Here is a 21793-nt window from a genome sequence, read left to right as displayed (position 1 = left end):
CACGAGCCAGTCTCAGCTGTCAATCATGACGTTTCATAATGAACTGCATTTATCATTTGTATACACACTCACAAAAAGTCATAAATGCAGATGCACAAATACCGTTTAGATGTGTTTGTGTGGTGCATAAGTCCATAAATATTGTTCTAAAAATGCAGACACAAACATATTTGTAACACATTGTCCTGCACAACCTAATAATTGCTTAAGCAAACATAGTCGTATGAGCACATTTGTAGAAATGCAGACCCATGTTCAATGTCGTACCTACAACCCCAAACAGAGCACACACACACCCACATACATCAAATGCACATACTTGTGCTCAATTAAAATCAACATTCAGCGAGGCCTCAGACCCTGAAACTACTTCCAGAGGCATTTTGTGCCCCTCCACTGAAATGTGGACTGGGTCTCAGTCGAGGGGACCCTGCACAGACCTGGAAAACGAGGAGGTCTGGTGCTGAATGGGCAGGGTTACACCCTTTCTTCAAATAAAGATTCTGATTGGACTCCATCACTCATCTGTTGGGGTTGGACCCGAGGTCTTTCCACCTTCAACCTAGAGGGAAACAGATGTCAGTATATACACAATACAGACACACACACACGCCAGACACGGTCAATTGATTGGCATAATGTGTCTCTGCTTTCGAAAATGATATGTCGAGAGTTGTTCGTGAAGGAGGTAAATGGAGCTTTTAAGTACTTAGTTGTACATTTGTGAATATTACTGGTCATACCATAGATTGTCTATAAATATGGACGACCTTTCTCCACTTCCTCTAACACTCCAGAAATTAAGCTTAAATATCCCTGATGCAAACGCTGCCATCTTGCATTGGAGCCAGAGTCTGTGTTGTTGTGATCGGGCGACGAAGTTGCAGTGGCGAGGCCTCGCTGTTGCTTGACCAATCACGAGTGAGTCTGTTAATGATGCCATTTATATATTATTACTTACTTATAGCCTACCATGTAAATTTCAGCTTAGTATTGATTTATTATGTCAATCAAAACTACTTTCCACTGCTCCCTCTGTGGCATTTTGTTCAACTGTATATTGTATGTGAATAAATGACAATACAAGTTGACCTTATATGTGTCACTTGTTTTTAACCAATCAAAGCCAAACTTACCTGAAAAATGAACATTTAGACATAAATGTGATAAGAACTATCTAAAATGATGGACTCCTTCCACCAAACAAAATGTAAAAAACGTGCACTAGCTCTTTAGTGTTGTTCATGTCCCATGCAGTAACATGGAGGAGGCAGAGTTTATATATTTACATATGACCGATACTGCAGTGAGCCACCAGGTGACAAAATAGATGTTTTGGCTTCACATTTGGGGAGCCTTCATGTCTATGGGTAGGCTACTACACAGAAGGTAAAGAACAAAGAAAATAATGGTCATTTATGCTTGTTCCCCAAAAAGTGTCAAATTCTGTGTGATTAATCTTGTAGTTTTTAAACATTATCAGAAGAATTTTCTTCTCTTTTCTTTTTTTTTAAATATGCTTGTCCTTTCAAAGTGATTGAAGATAGCTGTTGATATTTTTCTGCTTTAATTTATGATGTCAGTCTGTTAAATGGTGGAAATCATTCCTGCTGTAATGGTTTCACATCTGGGTGATTTGTTATTTGGCGTCTGCAGCTGAACATTGATGAATGCACGGAGTGTTTATTAAGTCAGGATTCTTTTTCCTCAGAGTCGCAGCATGTGTTGAGGTCGTCAGCCGCGGCTCCACATGGCCCTCAGTGAGCAGGATGTCCTGTCTGACAGCTAGAAATAATCAGTGTCATTAGTCACTTTGTCTCAACTGCAAAGACACACAACATCATACACACTGGTCACAGGCAAAGACACCAGATCCATGTATGGCTGCACATATGTAAACTTACACATGTATGGACAGATGGATACACACACACACACACACACACACACACACACACACACACGTACCCTTGTACCAACACTCTGCAGCCAATACCCATCCATTTCCCCTGCTCTGCAGACAAAGCTGACTTTCTGTACCGCACACGTTCTATTTATTTTTCCATCCAGAACCAGGCTTCCAGCCTTCCCTCCAGTCCTGCAGGCGTGCAGACCTGATGAGGAGGCTTTGTTTGCAGGAGCTGCTCACAAAGTGTGTTTCAAACAATGATTTCACTTTTGTGACTTTGTTTGATTGGTTTTAAGCCCTTGTTTGCCGTAAGAGGAATAAAGCAATGGGTAGAAGGGCATAGAGATTGGTAAATGGGTCGTTAATAGTCTCATTGATACCCGTTCTGTGACACATACAGACACACATGCACACTTACATGCACACACACTTATTTCAAACAAAGTCATACACACAGAGGCATGTGGTCGTCCATCAGGGCCCCATCTTTACTGAAGCAGCCTGTGGAGACGTACAGGCTGGTGACGGGTCAGTGGCTTATCTGCATGTGCTGTTGTTCAGTCAACTCCTTCTTAAACATCTCACAAGCAGGCAGCTCAGGGCCTACTGTTACCAGTTTATTAGGTACACCAGTACAGACCGATGGAATTCAATATAAGAGCCAAAGAGGATTTGATTCAAGCCATTTCTCAGCTACTGGTTTGTGGTGGTGTTATATTATCAAAGGAGAAGACTTTTTACTGTAAGCTGATGTTACGATTGGAGCTGATGTAGCCTGTCAAATTGGATGAATGCTTTTTTGGATGAATGCTTTTTTGGAAACGTCCAAATGTCTTAAAGACTAGTTGTGTGCAATATTATTATTTCATTTTGAATTGTCAGGTATATAAGGGTTTCTTTTAAAACAATATAATACAACATTTCTCCACAGTTTTACGATTTACAATCTGATCCACCATGTAAAATAGACTTCATGTTTAACGTCACCTAAACCTTCACACGCACAACTGCAATAATAATAATAGTAATTATATATTTAATGATGCCTTCTCAGATCTTGACTCATTCTTGATCCCATTTGGACTTGATCTGTTGAAATCAGATGCTGTGAGACACTGTAGAGAAAGATGGCCTGTTGTTATACCAAGTTAGCTTGAAGCCCAAGATGTCTCCCCTCTATGTCTATGAATCATGCAGGTGTGCTGGGATGCGCTTGAGTCAGTGTGGGAGTTGCAAGGTCACGTCCCCCGTGTTTACCCACCCGTCCATCTAACCAGACACATTCACCGTTTACCATCCAGCACGCAGGAATGTTTATGATACTCTGTTAAATATAATGATGGCTCAGTTTGTCTCCATGAGTTAAGGCCTTTCCTATAAAGAGAAGAAAAGGAGGCTTGCCCCTGGGGCGTGTGGGGGGGCTCGCTGCTCGCAGCACAATGGCTCAGTCGAGCTATAACTGTGCTCTGTGTATATGCTGCGACTTCACGCTGTCTGCTGAATACAAGCCAGAAACACTATCTGACATTGTTTGGGTTTTTATAGTCACATGTTTAAATTGAAGCTTTGTTCTGTATCACATCTCCTGAAAGGGAGTTGTGCTCTTTAATGTTGCCGCGATACGTCTGAAAATAACAGAAGCCAACACCAGTTAAGACACAAACATGTCAATGTAGAAATATGCAACTTCCTCAACAGAAACTGCCCCCCCCCCCCCCCCCCCCTCCTTCTTTATCAGTCCCACAAGGGCTCATTTCACACAAATGGGTTTGCAAACATAAAAACACACATTTCATTCAAACTCATAAAAACAACTCTAAACCACAGAATATCATTGTGTTATTAAAAAAGTAAGGTTTAATGGCATGGGTGGTCAATGTGGCATTATGTCGAGAAACACAAAAAACACATTATTACACAAATTATACACATTGGAAACTTTGGTCTCTGTCGCTCAGAAATATTATGACTTTTGGAATAAAACAACATTTTCATGTTTGTTTTATAGAAAGTACAGAAAATGATAAACACATTTTCCACTCGTCTGTCTGTCTGTCTGTCTGTCTTTCTGTCTGTCTGTCTGTCTGTCTGTCTGTCTGTCTGTCTGTCTGTCTGTCTGTCTGTATCTATCTATCTATCTATCTATCTATCTATCTATCTATCTATCTATCTATCTATCTATCTATCTATCTATCTATCTATCTATCCATCCATCTATCCATCTATCCATCTATCCATCTATCCATCTATCCATCCATCTATCCATCTATCCATCTATCTATCTATCCATCCATCTATCTATCCATCTATCCATCTATCCATCTATCTATCCATCTATCTATCCATCTATCTATCCATCTATCCATCCATCTATCCATCTATCCATCTATCCATCTATCTATCCATCCATCCATCTATCCATCTATCTATCTATCTATCTATCTATCTATCTATCTATGACATGAGCATACAAGGAAGACATGAACTTAATACAAATATTCACGACTGCAAGGAATTAAAAACTACCACTGCCTCTTCACCCGTGGCCACAGACTCTTGATAGCAACATAAAAACATGGCCCTCTGACAGGTGATGATACTTCTCAGTGTTTACGTGTTTGTTCCAGAGCATGGCTGTGTTTTACATACCATCCATTTTATTTTTCTCCGGTGACATGCTACAGAACAACAGTGTGGAAACAATGCAGCCTGCCGGGCCTCTCAATCAGAGTCCCGGCTGAGCTCGACCAGAGCCAGATGTGGCTCTCGAGATGCTGATTATGTTTGTCTTGTTTACAAACACAGCTCAGAGCAGATTCCTAATTTTCTGGCCGTTCTCCCCCCCCCCTCCCCTCTCACGTCTCCCTCTGATCTATATACACACAGGTTCTCCGTCTGACATAAACTGCAAACAAAGAGAGTTTCGGTTCTGTCATATTTGAAAGACTGTGTTTGTTGGAACATGTCGCTCGGGGCGCGGGGGGGGTTTATGGCATTAGAGCAGCGGCGGCGATGCTTGTGTGAGTCGCTTGTTTACTCAGGAGAAAAAGTACAACGGAAAGCTGTGAGTGGCAGGTAAAAGTAAAGAGATGACATGATTTCCCATCATATCGTTTTGAGGACGGTGAAAAAAACGTTCTGTTTTGTTGGCAAAATCCAGCTCAACTTGAACTTCTCTGAGTTTACACAATACGTCTACACGCTCCTACAAAGTGAACTAATACCTAGCTACCTTTCTATGGAGTGTAAAAGGATTGGCTTCATGAATAGGCTGAGAGGAATTTGATTGAATACATATGATACATACATTGCGTATTTCTTAAGAAATATTGCATTGTCCCTCCGGATTGTGTCACTCGTCATCGGGCCCCCCCGCTGTGCCCCCATCTGAGGTCAACCAGTGCAGCCTCTATTGGCCCCTTCGCAGTCACTCCTGCAGGAAATGACCTCACGCGCGGAGAATGAACCCACATCATCAGACAACAACCCCCTTCGCCTCAGGTCAAAGGTCAGCGGAGTCATGGGGGAGTCAGGGTGTGTGTGTTGGGAACGTGTGTGTGGGCAGTCTCTGATCACTTGTCATCGGTGGACAGTTTGAGTGACTCATGTACTTGTGTGAGCGATTCTGTGGTATGTCAGGCATGTGTGACTGTGTGTGTGTGTGCGTCGATGTGTGTGTGTGTGTGTGTGTATGTCAGCGTATGTGTATGCGTGTGCACCTATAACAGGTGGGGACACAAGTACACTTTTGATCGTTGATCTTTGTCGTGTGTGTGTGGGGGGTGTATCTGAGTTTTCTTTAAAGTTACGCATGACCTCTTGTGGAATGGCCACTCAAAACAATGAGTGAGGCCACTTGCTTCATCCTGATGTCATAATAGTTACTGGAAGCGCTCGTCCTCGGAGCAGATGTGCTCCCTCTCCCTCTCTTTAGGATGCACATGTATATGTCTGTTTACAGATGTGTAACTTCGCGTTGAGACGTGTCGAGCGTTGGAAATTAAAGAGATGTTTCCTTTAATTAAAATTAACCTGTTGCATCTTGTTACAAATTGCCGTCTGAGCATTTTCTCCAGGTTCATTGAGCAGCTGTGTAGACACCGTGATGCAAAGCAGAAGAAAAAGCAGGTTAAACGGATTTGGCTCTGACCCACTTCACAACTTGTGAGCAGATCCCAACTGAACCTGATATCGACTCATTGTTAAGTTCCAATATTGTTGACTGGGGGCAATTTGTAAATGATATCGGTCAGTTGCTGTATTACAGTTTTTCTCCATTGCTTTGGATCATTTCACGAAACAGAAATGACATTCTCAGAGCTCTAAGTGCAAATGGCAAAATAGCCCATATGGTTCAGCACAACTACATAGATCACCTTCAAAAGGTCATATCCCACCCAAAACATTTAACTCAAGTTTCAAAACCAAATCATTTTCTCATATAAATAGTCAGTGCCCCCAAAATGAAAATTTCCTTCTCGATTGCTGTGGCTCATCTCTCAAAATAACATAGATGGTTCAGCAAAACTCCTTAGCACACCTGCAAAAGGTCATATCTCTCCCAAAACAGCCAACTCATCAGTCAAAACTAAATCCTTTTCTCATACAAATAGTCAGTGCCCCCAAAATGAGAAGTCCCTTTGGCATTGTTTAAACACTACAGGTCAAAATGTTTAGATGGCAGTGGACCATAGAAATATCCCTCATGTGCACATTTCAATCTTGGCTCAGTCCTTGAATGGTCACTGAATGGTTACAGTAGATGTTTTCCTTCCAGAATATTATGTGTATCAAACAGAAAAAAGATTAATTCAAGGTTTCACATAAAATATGTTTATTGAACTCATACTGCCATGGAAATTGTTACAATAATTGCCATACATCGTGCTTACAGTAACAGAAAATGTGTACAACACAATATACTGTCAAACAATAAGCACATCAAAACTAAAATTTGGTATAGTGAGATATGACCTTTTGAAGGTGATCTATGTAGTTGTGCTGAACCATATGGGCTATTTTGCCAATTGCACTGAGAGCTCTGAGAATGTCATTTCTGTTTCGTGAAATGAGCCAAAGCAATTGAGAACAACTGTAAACTTACTGTGTGAGTGGTGATCAGATGTGTGAAACTCCACCTTGATTACTAAAGTTCTAGTTGCACCTGAAAATTAAGCCGATGATCCAAGATATCCTTATTACAGTATATATCATGATGTTTTTCATGGTATTATGTGCCTGTACGATTTTGACAGTAGAGTGAACTATTGTGCAGGTGATGATGTAAACAATGAAATTATGCCAACATGTTCTGCAGAGAACAACCACTTGACTGAGAAGTGACAGTCAGTTTTGACCAACAATATATATTCAATTGGTGATTGGGCTAACTGAAGGCAATTGTACCTAACCGTTTGCAAAGGTGTTCTAAATCATTTGAAATTTGTGCAAGCTGTTGGAAATTGTACTTGTCATTGCAAGGATGTGCTAATACAATTGCAATTTGATTAAAGGAATGAGATATTCCAATCTGTTGTGAACAAGTGCCCAGTGGTTTGGAGGTTTGCACATGTTGTTTTGAGAATGTCATTTCTGTTTCGTGAAATGACCCAAAGCAATGGAGAAAAACTGTATCACACCAATCTACATACAAAAATTCAGCAATTTGAGGAGTTTGGGATTTCGCAAAACCTGTTGGAATCATTGGTTTTATCCTTTTAATTCAACAATAAAACTTCACAAATTTACTTGCAAAGAAACTACAAAGTTCTTTACATGGACCTTGAACTTTAGCTTTTAGCCAACATGATTGAGACGTCCATTTAGAATTCTCATCTACAACATGAACAAATACGTCAGTCGTACATGAAGATCATGTGATGTGATTGAAAGTTCTAGAAAAGGAAAGTTAACCTTGTTGTTTTTCAAAACGTCATTCCTTCATTTTCCTTTGACCCTTTGACAAAACCCACAGATTTTTTCAAGTGTTCACACATACAGGGATGTGCAACACACACACACACACATACACACCTATTTATCTTTACTATACAGCTCAATACAGAACCTGTAAACAACCATGTTACATCACCATCTTTTTTTGTTTTGGAAATCCCACACATCATTTTTGTTTTTTTCTAAATAACTTGTGGACAAGTTCAACTCACCCTCGACAGTTATATTTTATTTCTGAACACAAAATAGTTTGTTGGTTTGGCTGAATATTCCAAATGTCTTAAAAATATGGCTGGATTGTGGAACCTCTTAATACCATAGATTGTTTACAAGATGGACGACATGACAGCTCTTTATCTGCAGTCTATGGTTTAAACGCATTCACTGTATGTCAGCACCAGGGCGGCTCCTAAATCTGCTGTGTTTTCTAATCCAACGTTATCATGTGAGGACAGAGACGGATGAAGTAACTGAAGTTTATTTAACTGTACTTCTGACATGTTGTCGTCCTCTCCCTCACTACAGATAAAACCAAGAACAGCTTTCAATCCGACATTTTCCCCTGAACTAGGAGATTTGTACTGAAAAGAGTTTATCTGTATTAGCTCATGTTGATTCTGTCGTGGACATTGTTTGACATTTCTGTTGTACACACCGACCCCGTGGTGAGAGAGCGGATGAATGTGTGTTTACTGTATCTGAGAGCCTGAGACTCAAACCTACAATCACTGGAACGACTGCAGCTAGGAAACAGATTTTTATCGAATCAGCTTTTATTTCAATAAACGACTTAATTTTTAACCATTTGTCCTTCTACTTGTAATTCATTCTGGACAGACATGCACAGAGCACAAATTACATGAGACTTGACCCCCCCCCCCCCCCCCGCAAGTGAACAACGTCTCTGCTAAAACACCAGGCTGGATTTGAGATAAGCTGTCAACTGCACACTCTGTGTATACACAACAGTCGCAGTCAGTCTATAGAAAGTCAAAGCAATAATTAAAAATGCAGCCAGTGGACGCTCTTCCATCTCACGCAGCTGTGTTTACATTCAACCGCCACATTGAGAAATGTTCCGTCAGTCACCGTCTCCATCCGAACACTCGACTCTTTCGCTGTCACCGCTTCCAATCTTCTGTTTACACGTTGGTGCTCACCTGGCCCGGAGACTGTCGCCCCTTGTTGATGAACGGAGAAACGCTGCTGCACCTCACCCTGTGGGTTTTGTGCGGAGCTGTTTAACAGATCTCCCTGGATGTTATGGTTGGACGTTTGCCGCCAGCAATTTTGGCCAGACTGTTGAGAGAGTTGAGAGGAGAGAGCGCCCACATCTCGAAAAATCAACCTACAAATTCCGCAAGTATTGCCCCGTGAAGTGCAAAATTGCAAAATTGCATTTGGTGCGATTTGGACTCACAATACGATCAATACTAATACAAATCTGTGAATAATAGGTGAACAGTGCTGTGTAGCAGTCAGTCGGGCCGGGGCAGTGTGTGTATTCAGTCTGAGGGCGACTTGAACGTGTCTTCTTCTTCATCCTGAACTACAGCAGTGGTCGGAAACTGGGTCAAACCACAGGTCAACATCACCATCATTTCAATGATTGGATTTTTTGAGATATGCAGATATATAATGTATGAAAAAACTAACAGTAGTTACCTAAATCTTTCAGTAATAAAGCAATTTCAGTTTCATTTTAGCAAAAACACATTGATTATAAAACCTTCACTGCAGATACACCAGGTAGGATGAACACAAAGTCTCTAACTTCACTCTGCAGGATACTGTGCTCACAACATCCAGCACACAAACTATAAAACATAACAGTCTCATGTGCATCTTTTTGAAGAGGCTTCACTAATGAGAGGGAATACTTCTGAAGTAGCTCCAGAGCATCAACACAGGCAAAGCAAGCAGGCCCGGTTAGAGTAGGCACTGCCTCTAATGCATGAATTAGGTATGGAGATTGTTAGCAGGCGGTTATTGGGAAACACATTCAGGCGTGGGTATAATTATGACAGCTATTTCCCCCTTTTACCCAAGTCAGACCTCACAGTGAGCCCATTGGACATTTAGCCCAAACAGCACAGATCGCCAAAAGACAAATTCACACAGACACAGAAAAGCAGGTGTGATAATAATACTAGAGTCATATAATAGGCAGGTTTCATAATCCTCCATTCACAGATGTCCTGAGAGGTAACCTTAAATTCCCTCGCTGTATCTCTCGAGACGCTCCACGCTGATCTGTGTTTGGGCTAATTGGCCACTTCAGCTATGAGCTCATGGTTCTGTGGGGAAAACAAACAGATGAGGGCTGTGACAGTGCATTGATGAGCCAGATGAGAGTTGATGCAGAGGCTGCGGTTTGGCTGCAGGTGCTATCGACTCGTATCCGCCGCACACACACACACCACATCTCGAGCTGTCATATTGCAATGAATGAGAGCTATTATTTCCCACCTCTTTAACTGTCTCTCTTCCGCTGTTTAATTCCCCTCTGTTTCCCATAAAAGTGTGAACAGTTGTTTGAACGAGGCTCAGACGAGGCCTGGAGAAGAGCTGTGTCTGTGATAATGAACATTCCCCTGCTGCATCTACAATTTTCAACAAATTAGAGGAGCAGAGACAAGTTCCGACGTTTCACGGCCAACGTGTCCTCGTTTCTTTTTTCTTCTTGTCGTGGATCAGTCAAAACAATCCACAAAATCCAGAATCCACCGTGGCTGCACAAAAGGGCATTCTCCGGCTGAAATATTGTCATTCTGACAGAAAGCCAAAATTCCAACACAACTGACGCATCGTAATTAAAAGTTTTCAGAACATCCCCGTCCCTGTAATGAGTATTTATGTCAGAGGAGCTCTCAGTCACAGGCTGTCGGATTTAGTCCAAGGTGCATTCCCTGGTTTCACACCTGAAAGTCTGCACGTACCTTTATGTCTTTGTTGTATTGTTACCATTTGATCCGGGTGGTTTTGGAAATGGAATTCAGGGACTGGACTGAAGACTTTTGTGTGACATACGTCCTGTTGTCATCACCTGCATGGACCGAGTCGACTAAAACACTGCTATCGATAAGTTTTGTTTTCAATTCGGCTTTTAAATAAAGTGCATAGCACCATGGTTCTGTTCAGTCGAGACCCCCTCTTTTGGTCTGAATACATTTTTTGGTCTGGACTGTGGACCATCTTCCACACCTGATGTTCTGGTTCGGGCTACAATGAAAAGGGTCGGGACCCAACGAGGTGGAAAATCCCCTTAAGTATAAATATTTAAAAAAAGATTCTCACTCTTCCCAAGATTTTTCATTGCAATAATGAAAACCAAAAATTTGACTCACTCTGGTCCAAACTTCAGTCATTAGATATCAGATTTTGTCGTAATGTATAGTCTAAAAATGTAAAATGTCACTTTAAGTCAATCAAATTGTCACTGTAAATTTCTTATTTCTTATTGGTTATACTCATAGATGTATGACTTTAAGTCTCATGTAACAACAATAAGACAGTGTTTACTTCAAAAGGCACGAAGAGAAGCAGACACTGGCTCACCACAAACAAAATGTGTACATTTAATTTGGAAAGTATAATATTAGGCAGTGGATACGTGGTAGATTCAATGCGACTCATAAAAGTCGCCATCCAAGCTCTGCACTGTTGGAATCATGTCTCCTAATGAAGGTTGATGCTGCTTGTTTATGGGCTTTAATTCCATTGAGGAATGTAAAGGTTCCTGCTGCTGTGAAGACTGAACAGGAGGTCTGGGTGAGTAAACACAGCTCTGGAGAGCTTATGAGGTTCTTACCTTTAAATGTGTCACTTTTTCCAGTGGGCCTCCCACAGAGACCCTCCTCGGGTCGAATGGAAGCAAACCTGAGCTGAATGTGTGCACACAGTCAAAAATGTACGAGACTGCACATGTTAGAATTATAACAAATATGTTTGTTTGTGTGTGTGAGTCAAATTTTCCTTTGTTTCTTTTACACAATTTATAAAAATGAATTTGCTGAGAGGCCCTGCTCCATCTGTTTGACTGTTTTCAGTTCTGTCCTCTCCACCCCCACCTCCATCGTTCTGTGGAGCCACAGCATTGATATTGTACTATGGTGCTTATTTGTTGAGCCATGTGTATACATTCAGAGCAGCACACGTTTCCTGTTAACACTGGAGGCTGAACTCAATTCCAAAAATTACAGCTTCTCAGGCCAGTTCTGCAGACCAGACCTCTGCCTCCTCTAAATATCAGCCAGCTCCAGCATTGTTTATCACAGATCTCAAAGGGAATGCCGTCCAATCAGAGAAGGGGCCGGCTGCACGTCTGAAATGAGACGAATTGAACTAAAGAGAGGTTGATTGTTGTACAATCAATAGCTAGGATTGTCTGAAATGTACCGTTGTGTGGGGGCATAGTTTCTTAGGCACACTTTTCAGAACATATTTCCATTTTTCTTTTTCCAGCCAACTTACTTTTTAGTAAGTAACTTACAGCTGTAAAGTATGGATATCAATAAAGTTACATTTTATAGTATTACACATGCACACTATATGAATACCTGAAAAATCAAACCATTAACTCTCAGAATAAAGCTTATTATATTGTACACTCACTTTAAGTAAACCTTAAATCCTCTGTCATATCAGTGTTATTGCACCGTCCTGAGACTTTACCTATTCTGATTGAATCAGTCACATGTGAGCTTTTCCTGCAGCCTGTCATGATGCCTTCGGTCCAGGTCTCTGCAGCTGCTGCTGGATGAAGAGCGATGGAGCTGCCCTCTCGGTTCCTCTCTGAGCTGCTCTGATTGTGCACACAAAGCCGGTCGGAAATTGGGAGCGGTAAACAGAGGCCAGGCCAGTGCTGCACGCTGTCAAACAGCTCCGTGTATGATTGAAGACAACCTTGAGCTGGAATATAAACATCCCAGCAGGCTCTCATTCGTGCACTCAGCCCCTACAGCTTCACGGCCAGCCACGATGGATCAGAGAGGGAGCCGGCAGCTGGGTCAAGATGGAGGAGATGGGGATAGCTTTATGACTTGGCCAAAATATTGGGAATAGTACCTGAATGGGGCTTCCAAAGGGGAGAGGATGTGTATGTGCACCAACAAGGAGATTTTCTACTGAAAGTAAATGTGAAGCCTTAAGCCTGAAACATGCTTCTGCGTTTTCACGGGCCCGTAAGCGCATGAGCCCTTCCGGGTCCCTTACGTGCTTATGTATCCCTTCTTACGTGCTGACGGGCATCGCCCCACTTTTCTAAAATTTACGGCAGAGCTCCGCAAGCTCACTCAGCCCGCAAGGCTGTGATTGGTCTGCTCTACATCCCTTCTGGAGCTGCATTTCCGGTTTCATGCCCCATAATACAGGCAGAAACAACGGGAGATTTAGAAGATTGAATATGGACCAAATAGAAGAGCGTTTGGCAGAAGAGATCCGAAAGTATGTCCACTTTTATAACCCGTCACTGACTGGCGTATTTGTCCGCCTGAAAAAGGCTACAAGGAGCCGCAGTAGCTATGTAAATAAACAATCGATGAAGAAGAAAGAAGGCGTCTCTCAGGTCGTCTTCGACAAAAAGCATTACTCCGCCTGGTGTTCTGGCGCGGAATTGCTTTGTAAGACGCGCAACGGTTGGGGAAGCATGAATGACAACGAGTCCTGCGCCACAGCGGCGTGAAAAGACGCAGACGCAGTCGCAGAAGCATGTTTCAGGCTTCAGAGGTAGAAACAAACACCTTAAAGGATAATCCCAGTTTAATGACACTTGGGTCTCATTTTCAGATCTTTGGCTTCATTTACTGTATGTCAAGTACAAGTTGATATCTCATGAACATGGTGACAGAATTAACTAGATGACTGATCTTCTTTCATCAAGATCCATGAATTATTTTCAATAAAATGTTGGAAAATGCCTATTTTTTTTATTTTATTTTCCAATGTTAAAGAAAAATCATGCCCCCCCGGTCTGCAGCTGCACCAATATCTGCACCAATCAAGTTTCTTCCAAAGGGTCACGACCCACCGCTCCACAGGATTTCATGGAAATCGGTCGAGTAGGTTTTGTGTAATTCTGCTATCAAAAACAAAAACATTAACTTCTTGGCAGAGGTAATAAATAGCAAGTCATCCTGGCTGAATTTATGCTAAGCTCCATGAAGTGTGTCAAAGTTGGAGTCAACTATGTTGTTTCTTCGTGTTTGTCGATTTATTTTGGAAGTAAACTCACAGGCAGAGGGAAACTCTCACTCCCTTTACAAGGATCCTGAGTTCATTTGTTTTCAATATAGAGGTGTGCTTTGTTTGCACCACTCCACCATTTTGGCTTATGAAGTGTTGCTGCAAACACAAACTGCTCCACTATTTTCATCCAGAGCTACTTAAATAAGAAGCATGCTGATTTCATCTCATCTCCTTCCTGGAGATGAGACCTTTTAGTTTTCTGTTCAGTTCAACTTGGGATGCCACTCAGTAGAGAGAGTAGCCGAACTCATCCAAGGCCCAGCACTCCCCTCAGATTCAGTCAAGCTGCACCAATTGCACACAATCATAGATAACAGTCCCTAAATATATCAGATTTATTTCTTTAAGATCCATGAATTATTCTCATATAAACAAGAGGTAATGGAATGGGCAATAGAAATCGATCATCTCTCCATGTAATGGCCAAAAAAGTGATTTGCAAACTTGACAGGTCCCACGAGACTCCTCTTAGATTTCTAAAAGGAGTCTCTGCATTTCACTTAAGGATATCAATATGTTGGCACACTGCTGTTTTCAACTGTAGTCCACCTGCAAATCATAAATAAGTGCATGCACTAAACAAGGTTTTCCCTCTTTTTTCCCATGGCCGCTAGCCAGCCACCCGCCTTGAGGGGTGTGAAGGGCCCTGCCAGGGGTCAAAGAAGGTGATTGGCTGATGAAGTCATTCTGGGATTGATGCCCAACTCCTCCAGCCCCTAAATAAAAATTCATCTCCTTAGCTCATTAAGGAATCCACGTGAATCTGGAGGAGGACTGAGATAAATATATAAACGACCACAGAAGAGGCAAACATTAGTCATCGGGGATCCTCGGATCCACAACACCATCCCTATGGAGTCTGATTCCAACAGCTGACATAACAAATCATCCCTAACCTATACAGAGCTCAACAGCCGGCTGAGGAGAATCAGAGTAAACCTGTTTCAATAACCTGATCAATTATTGGAGGGTAGCTTATTTTGATAAGAATAAGGGCAGACATAGTCTACATCATGTGATCACTGTTTGGAGATTTTTTACACTGTCCTTATTGTTCATACTTATTGTACGATGTGCGTTGATGACTGAATAAAAATCATCATCCAACAAATCAATCAATCAATCAAAATATCAGACAAAGCACAAATGTTAACATTTTGCTGCGATGGTGACACAACATGAAAGGTTTGAATATCACCAAGAAGTATTTAAACAGATTTTCTGGAAGTTGTGGATATACTGTAGTTACGACCTTATTGTATCGCAATGTATCAACTTGTAAGGTATATTGTTTTGCATCATTATGTATCATGCAAAGAAAACAATAATGAGATGCTGGAACCAGGGAACCAAAGCACTCATCATCTAATCGTCTCGGCTCTACAGAGAATTGTGGCATTTTCTTTTCATTTCATCACATTTATTTATAAGACCAACACACATTAATCAACATTATTGTAAATGTGCTCTTCAACTGCTGGCAAGATTTAAAGGTTTAAAAAGTGGGACATGGCTGATGAATAGATTTCCTACAATAAACACTGTTTCAGATAAATTAATTATGATACACATGCATTGGCCTCAACTTAACCGTTATATCTTGCTGCTTTTATTTGAAGAACAATAAACCTGAGTACTCAACTTTACTCATTGCTAAAAAAAAAAAGTCTTAGAATCTTTCAAATCAATGCCTGCAATCACAAAATGAAAAGAATCTGATTTGGAATATACATCTCCCTGCTCAGTCAAACTCTTTAAATGAACAATTAGCCCATCTGATCCATATTAGCACATGACGGCTAATGAAAAAATAGGAAATATGCTCATACTTGGTCAAAGGTGTTTTGGCATCTTATGTGCACATGTATTTCATTAGTTCACACAGATGCTTGCAATATAATCTCCCAGAGCCTTTTTACTGGCATATCTTTACAGCCTCCACACTACAGTATTTTGGAGGGGGGGGGGCCGTTTCCCCCACAATGACCTATGGCTCTTCTGATGGAGTCCTGAAGAGTTACCGTCAACACTGCAGCCTGGAAATGTCTTGCGCAGATATTGTGCAGCGGTTATGACTCCTGCTCGCTTTAAGGACACATTCCACAGAGACAGGCCTGCTTCTATTCAGGGGCATTAGGGGGCATCGCAGGCTCACTTTGTTTTGCCTCGGATGCCTCCTCTCCTCCGGCTGAGACGCCAAACCAGAGATACCTGATGCCTGTGAAATGATATCATTGCTGCACCCGGTGTTGGGGTCCACCTCCAAATCCAAACTTCCCATACTCACTCCAAAGAAACAACAAAATGTGTATGGGACTGAAAAGATAACACTTGTTTAGATTTTTTTTAAAACATGGCATCTGAGCTTTTCTTTAGGGAAAATACTTTTTAAAAGGGGTCGAGTTGATCCAACTGAGAAATACTGTTAAAGGTCCAGTGCTTAAGATTTAGATGAAAGGGATCTATAGGCAAAAATTGAATATAAAATAAGGCCGTTTTCACTAGTGTGTTTCATCTAAATTTGTACTAATTGTTGTTTTCTCAGGCCTAGATTGGTTATATTTAAATTCTTAATTTACATCAGGAGCGGATCCTTTCTGTGGAGGCCGCCATGTTTTTAGTTTTTATGACAACTGAAAGTTCCCACAGGGTCTCTCTCATGTTTGGAAGGGGAGGCTGAGGTGACATCCCCACTGTATGTCACTACCTTCTACACACTGAACCTTTAAATTTTGTGATTTAAACCAAATAAAAAGTGTGACCATTTGAGGAAAATGTCAATTTTTCACCAAATATCTAATCTGTTAGGTGTGTAAGTGTGATTTTGTGCATTTGCATTATCCATGTGTGAGCACATATCTCCACGATCATCTCTATTCTCTGTATCTGAGCTTGTGTCCATGCATCTAAAACCATACACATATTATTACATATCATTGCATGTATGCCTTCACACACACTCATTTGTACACTGATGCATTTGGATGTGCACCTGTGTGTTTGTGTAGCATGCAATTGATTGTTCTGTTTTGCTACCTATGTGTTTATATCACTGAGAGGATGCTGCCCTGCCTGAGTTGGTACTTTTTACAATCTTTATCTTATCACGTGACAGTCAACAGTTCCTGCGTATATGGAACGAGCTGGACCACCCACCTACGTGTGAATTATGGGTCTGTCGACCCTGTGACGCTCTGGTCCAACAAGTGGTTACACTGGTTAATAACCACTATTGTTATTATTGATTTGTTATATTCATCACTTCTTCACTAAGGCAGTTTAGTCTGAGTTACACGAGGTTAGGTTTACTTTTTACTTTAAATGAAGAGTGTGAGTCTTATATTTATAAGTCTTGATTTATAGTATTTTTTATTTTTTTAGTATTATAGTAACTTTTTTTCCTAATCATGAAGATTTTTACGTTTATTATAATGTAGAATAATTAATCAGACCTTCTTACGCTTAAATCTGTTTGTGCCTTTACGTCCTACTGCAACAATTAGCATTTCCATGCGTAATTTATAGATGTAATTATTCTGTGGCTTTAAAAAGGTACTAAACATATTACTTGTGTATATTATGTGAATTTTTGTAAAAAAGTAATTGTTGAATTAATTTCCCACAAACAACTTATTGAATGTGACATTAACTATGTTTTAACTATAAGAGCCAATGTAGCCCATATGTTAAAGTAGGGCTGACGAGGACAGGGTACTTATACTGTGGCACCTCCCTTTTGACCGCTGTAATCTGAGGCTCGACCACCACCACCATCATGGAGGTGGTAGAAAGAAAAGAAAAGAAAAAGTCTTTAAAAAATCTCAGCTCTGACATTCCTCGGTCTCCTTCCGACGCACGGACCTCTGCCCTGCAACCTCTGCCTCAAACTGCAGCTCCTCTCCGGGTAACGCTTCCTCCGGGCGACAGGGCAACATGTGTGGAAAAGAAAAGCCTCCACAAAAATAAAAACACCAAAACCAAACGCACCGGACTGGTTTGGCTCTCTGTGCACGAGCCCCCCCCCCCCCCCCCCGTGAGGTCCGCGCGCCTGGGTGGTCCCTCTACTTTAGTGAGCTGTTGCTAAGCAGCTAATAATAGTCGTGTTTGCTGAGTAATTTTTGCTCCTCTGGAACCAATCAGATGCGAGGAAGTCCTGCGATCTGACAGCCCCAGAGGCGGGACCTCGACTCTTTCTCTTTTTTTCCACCGTCCTCTTTCCTCCTTTTTTTCACCCCTCCTCCTCCTCCTCCTCCTCTGCCTCCAAATGGAGAGAGGTCTTTTCTCCTCTTCTATTGAATCTCAGAGTTGGCCGTGACGCGCGGCCCAGGGGAAGACCACATCGATCTCAGCAGAATGCCACGACCGTCGAGTGCTCTCACCCTCCTTCCACTCGTGCACGGGGATCACTTTACGCACGGCGCTTTCTGAGAGAAACTTCACAACTTTTTGGGTTTTTCCTCCAGAGGCTCGGCGAGTGCGGTGGAAGCGGCGGAGACCTCCGGATCACGCAATGTTGGGATGGAAGGCGCAGACTTTGACTCGCCGTCTCCGACCGGAGTATGAAGCCCTACTTCACGGGATCTCCGAGAGTGAAACCCTGCCGCCGCCGCGGGATATCGCTGCACGCTTTCGGGGAGCTACACTAACGTGGGAATCGGTGACCACCGCGCAGTCCCCGCAACATGGCCTCGGCTGCTAATGCGCCCTCCGAGCAGGAAAACAGAGACCCCGATCGGCCGAGAGTAACGCGGAGGAACAGGGGGGACTATACCCGCGGCACACCGCTGGATTTGGAGTATTTGCAGCGGCCGAGCTACTGCGATGCCGGCTTCGCTTTGCAGCAGATAACAGAGGTGCTTTCTCTCCCATCTTCACCCGGGCAGCAGCTTCACGCTCCCGGTTTCATTTAATTGTGTTAGGGTGTAAAAAGTGTCCGAAGTGTGTCCAGTGGCTGCTGTGGGTAACGGGACGGGGCTGGGCGCGGGGGACCAGGGGTACGGGGAGGTTGTAGCGAGCCATGAAGGGGTTTGACTCCGTGCAACAGCTCGATCCTTCCCCTGCAGCCCGGTGTTGGGATGCAGGTTTCTCCACATGACTTAACCGCGACTGTTCCTCCTGCAACATGCCGACCTGTAACGGTCTGAGACGGGGCAAAACATGCAGCTCTCGCCCGCAGTCACTTCTCCCAGCGCCTGTTTCATAACATCCAGACCTTTTCTGCACGCGGGCAGCTTTTTAAAACTGTCGATGCCTAAGTTACTGGTTTCTACGGTGGCGTCTAAACTTTGGCGACTTCGTGCGTAAAAGTAAATCCATGTGGCTTCCCTCACTCGTTCACAAAATACAGCGAGTCCCCCTGCGAGGGCTCCTCCACTCCTCCTCTACCACCACCGCAGGCCGGAACACACGGGGAGTGGAGTCGGTGTGTGGCGCTTATTTGTGGGGGGTTCATATCAGTGTGATGTGTGGGTGTTGATGTAGGCTGCCCACACCACTATTAATACATATATTACTATAGTGTAGTGTAGTCACACTTTATGCTATGTTACAGTTACTTTACTATGTTATTATGGAGGATTTTAGGACAGAAGAACCTATATACTACCCTCTCTGAGTGAAGTAGAGACACAGTGGATGCATATTATCACACACACACCCCCCCCCCCACCCCCCCCCCCCCCTACTGTATAATCGCATCTCCTCTTATTCACCTTCCATCCACTCCGGAGGTCCTGCTGCATCCTTATCTTGGAGCAGAGCCACGCAGACCTGCTCCTCCACTGTCAGTTGTTCCTGTCTTAATGAACTCATCACTGTAGCAGTGAACTGACAGATATGCACCGGCCTGAATACATCTCTTCCTTTTGCACGTATCCTGCTAAGGTTACAGTTTAGACATGTCACTGATACGACAGAACCGGTGTCTCTCGCTCCGGGGAGTCTCTCCAGCGGTTTCCGGGCGGTCCCCCCCCACCCCACCCCCCACCCGCGACAGATGTGTGTGTGTCAGTCACCAAAGGTCAGCCGAGCGAGACAGCCAGCGACTGTGTTTCCGTATATTTGTTGACCACATTTCCCTGTTAAATCCTCCGTTCTAGAATCACAACAACCAGAGGCTCCTGGGGGCCGGAACTGGTGCCTGTAGTTGAAATGTTTTGAGGTGAACACATTGTGGGGCCACCTGCCGGGGGTCATCTCTCTGTCCCTGTGACTCCCAAACCACCGCACATTCACCTGTCTGAGCAAGTACATTGTTCTTGTATTTCAATTTGACACTAACATTGGGACTCTTGTCTTGATTGCAGGGGAAGGCGACCGGGAGGAAAGCCCCTCTATGGCTGAGAGCGAAGTTCCAGAGACTCTTATTTAGGCTGGGCTGCTACATACAAAAGAACTGCGGAAAGTTCTTGGTGGTGGGCCTCATGATTTTCGGAGCTTTCGCCGTGGGCTTGAGGGCGGCTAATTTGGAGACGGACGTGGAGAAACTCTGGGTGGAAGGTAAGACATTACCTTGATTGCCTATTGGCTGTTTTGGACATGTTGTGTGTGTGTTTGAATGCGAGCTGCTTGAACTCTTCTTTTTCGCACAACTTGTTAATGGGAACAACTTGATGTTGCATGTTGGGAATGCGTCAGATTGGAGGAGGACAGTGTTGCTGCCTAACAAGCCTCAGGATATTGTTTATTGTTTGGTCCCTGGCAAGTGGCCAGTTGAAACTTTTCAAATCCTCGTATCTGTCCTCCACACGTTCACAGCTCCTCCAGGCACATGCACACACAAGACGTGCGAGGGGTGGCAGTAACCGCACTCAGCAGTAAGGTTGTAATTAAGTTCATAAGCAGCTTTTGGGGTAGAGGGAATTTTTGTCAAAGCCGCCATTTTGTGAGAGTGTGTGAGTGAGTGTGTGTGAGTGAGTGTGTGTCTGTCTGCCCCCAGCAGTTGAATGCTCAGAGACTGTGTGTGGTCCCGTTCTGGACAGCTCTCAACTTTCCAAAAAGATTTGTCTCCGGCTGCAGGGAAAAAGTGGAGCGACGGGCAGGATCCAGTGTTTGTGGAGCGGACGGGGACGACTCACTTGTTGTTATTTCTGTGTCTTTGTAAAAAAAAACGTATGAAGTATGATTTTTTTTTTTAGGTAGTCGGGAACTGTGCGTATGGGTGGTGCTCAAGGGGGGGGGGGGGGGGGGGGGGGGGTAAGGGGAAGGGGCTGCGCTTTCCCCCCCCCCCTTTGCTTTGATCTGCATTCCTGCACTTAGGACTAGAGTGTGCTGTGGGAGTCATGAATGGAGGCGAAGATTTCGCTGCTGGGAAACTGAATACGTATTTTTGCGCCATAAAAAACAGAAATAAAACATTGTAGATGTACAGATGTTGATGTTCAAGTTTTCTCTCCATCTTAGAGACCCTCCCTCGAATACAAAGCACAAATAACTCGTGAGATCCGACTTGAAAGCAGACGGTTCCTGACCAGATCAGACACCCCACCTCCTCCTCGGGTTGGCTGTTCTCTCCTTGCGTGCTGCTGCAGGGGTCTGACAGACAGCATGTTCGAAGCCAGGGGGACCTTCTTTTGGTGTAGGACTCCTGAGTGTAGGGATGGGAACACACTTGTTTCACACCCTGCTTCACATGGTCAGGCCAAGATCATGTGTGCTACAGTGAGGGGCACCATGTTAAACCCA

General features: G+C 43.2%; 1 protein-coding gene and 1 long non-coding RNA gene across 2 annotated transcripts in view; both read left to right on the top strand.

Moving 5' to 3' along the window:
- Window positions 1–12700, top strand: part of LOC128438669 (uncharacterized) — a 34850-nt gene extending 22150 nt beyond the window's left edge. The window contains exon 3 of the long non-coding RNA XR_008338369.1: window positions 12580–12700. This is a non-coding gene — a long non-coding RNA (uncharacterized LOC128438669). The remainder of the gene's footprint in view (window positions 1–12579) is intronic.
- Window positions 12701–18382: 5682 nt separating this feature from the next.
- ptch1 (patched 1) overlaps window positions 18383–21793 on the top strand; it is a 48982-nt gene continuing 45571 nt past the window's right edge. Inside the window, exons 1-2 of the mRNA XM_053421669.1 lie at window positions 18383–18963; window positions 20416–20608. Of these exons, the coding sequence (XP_053277644.1) occupies window positions 18793–18963; window positions 20416–20608 (364 nt within the window). The 5' untranslated portion in view covers window positions 18383–18792. The remainder of the gene's footprint in view (window positions 18964–20415; window positions 20609–21793) is intronic.

The sequence above is a fragment of the Pleuronectes platessa genome, chromosome 4, assembly GCF_947347685.1.
Source record: "Pleuronectes platessa chromosome 4, fPlePla1.1, whole genome shotgun sequence".
NCBI lineage: Eukaryota > Metazoa > Chordata > Actinopteri > Pleuronectiformes > Pleuronectidae > Pleuronectes > Pleuronectes platessa.
This window is presented reverse-complemented; position numbering and strand designations above follow the sequence as displayed.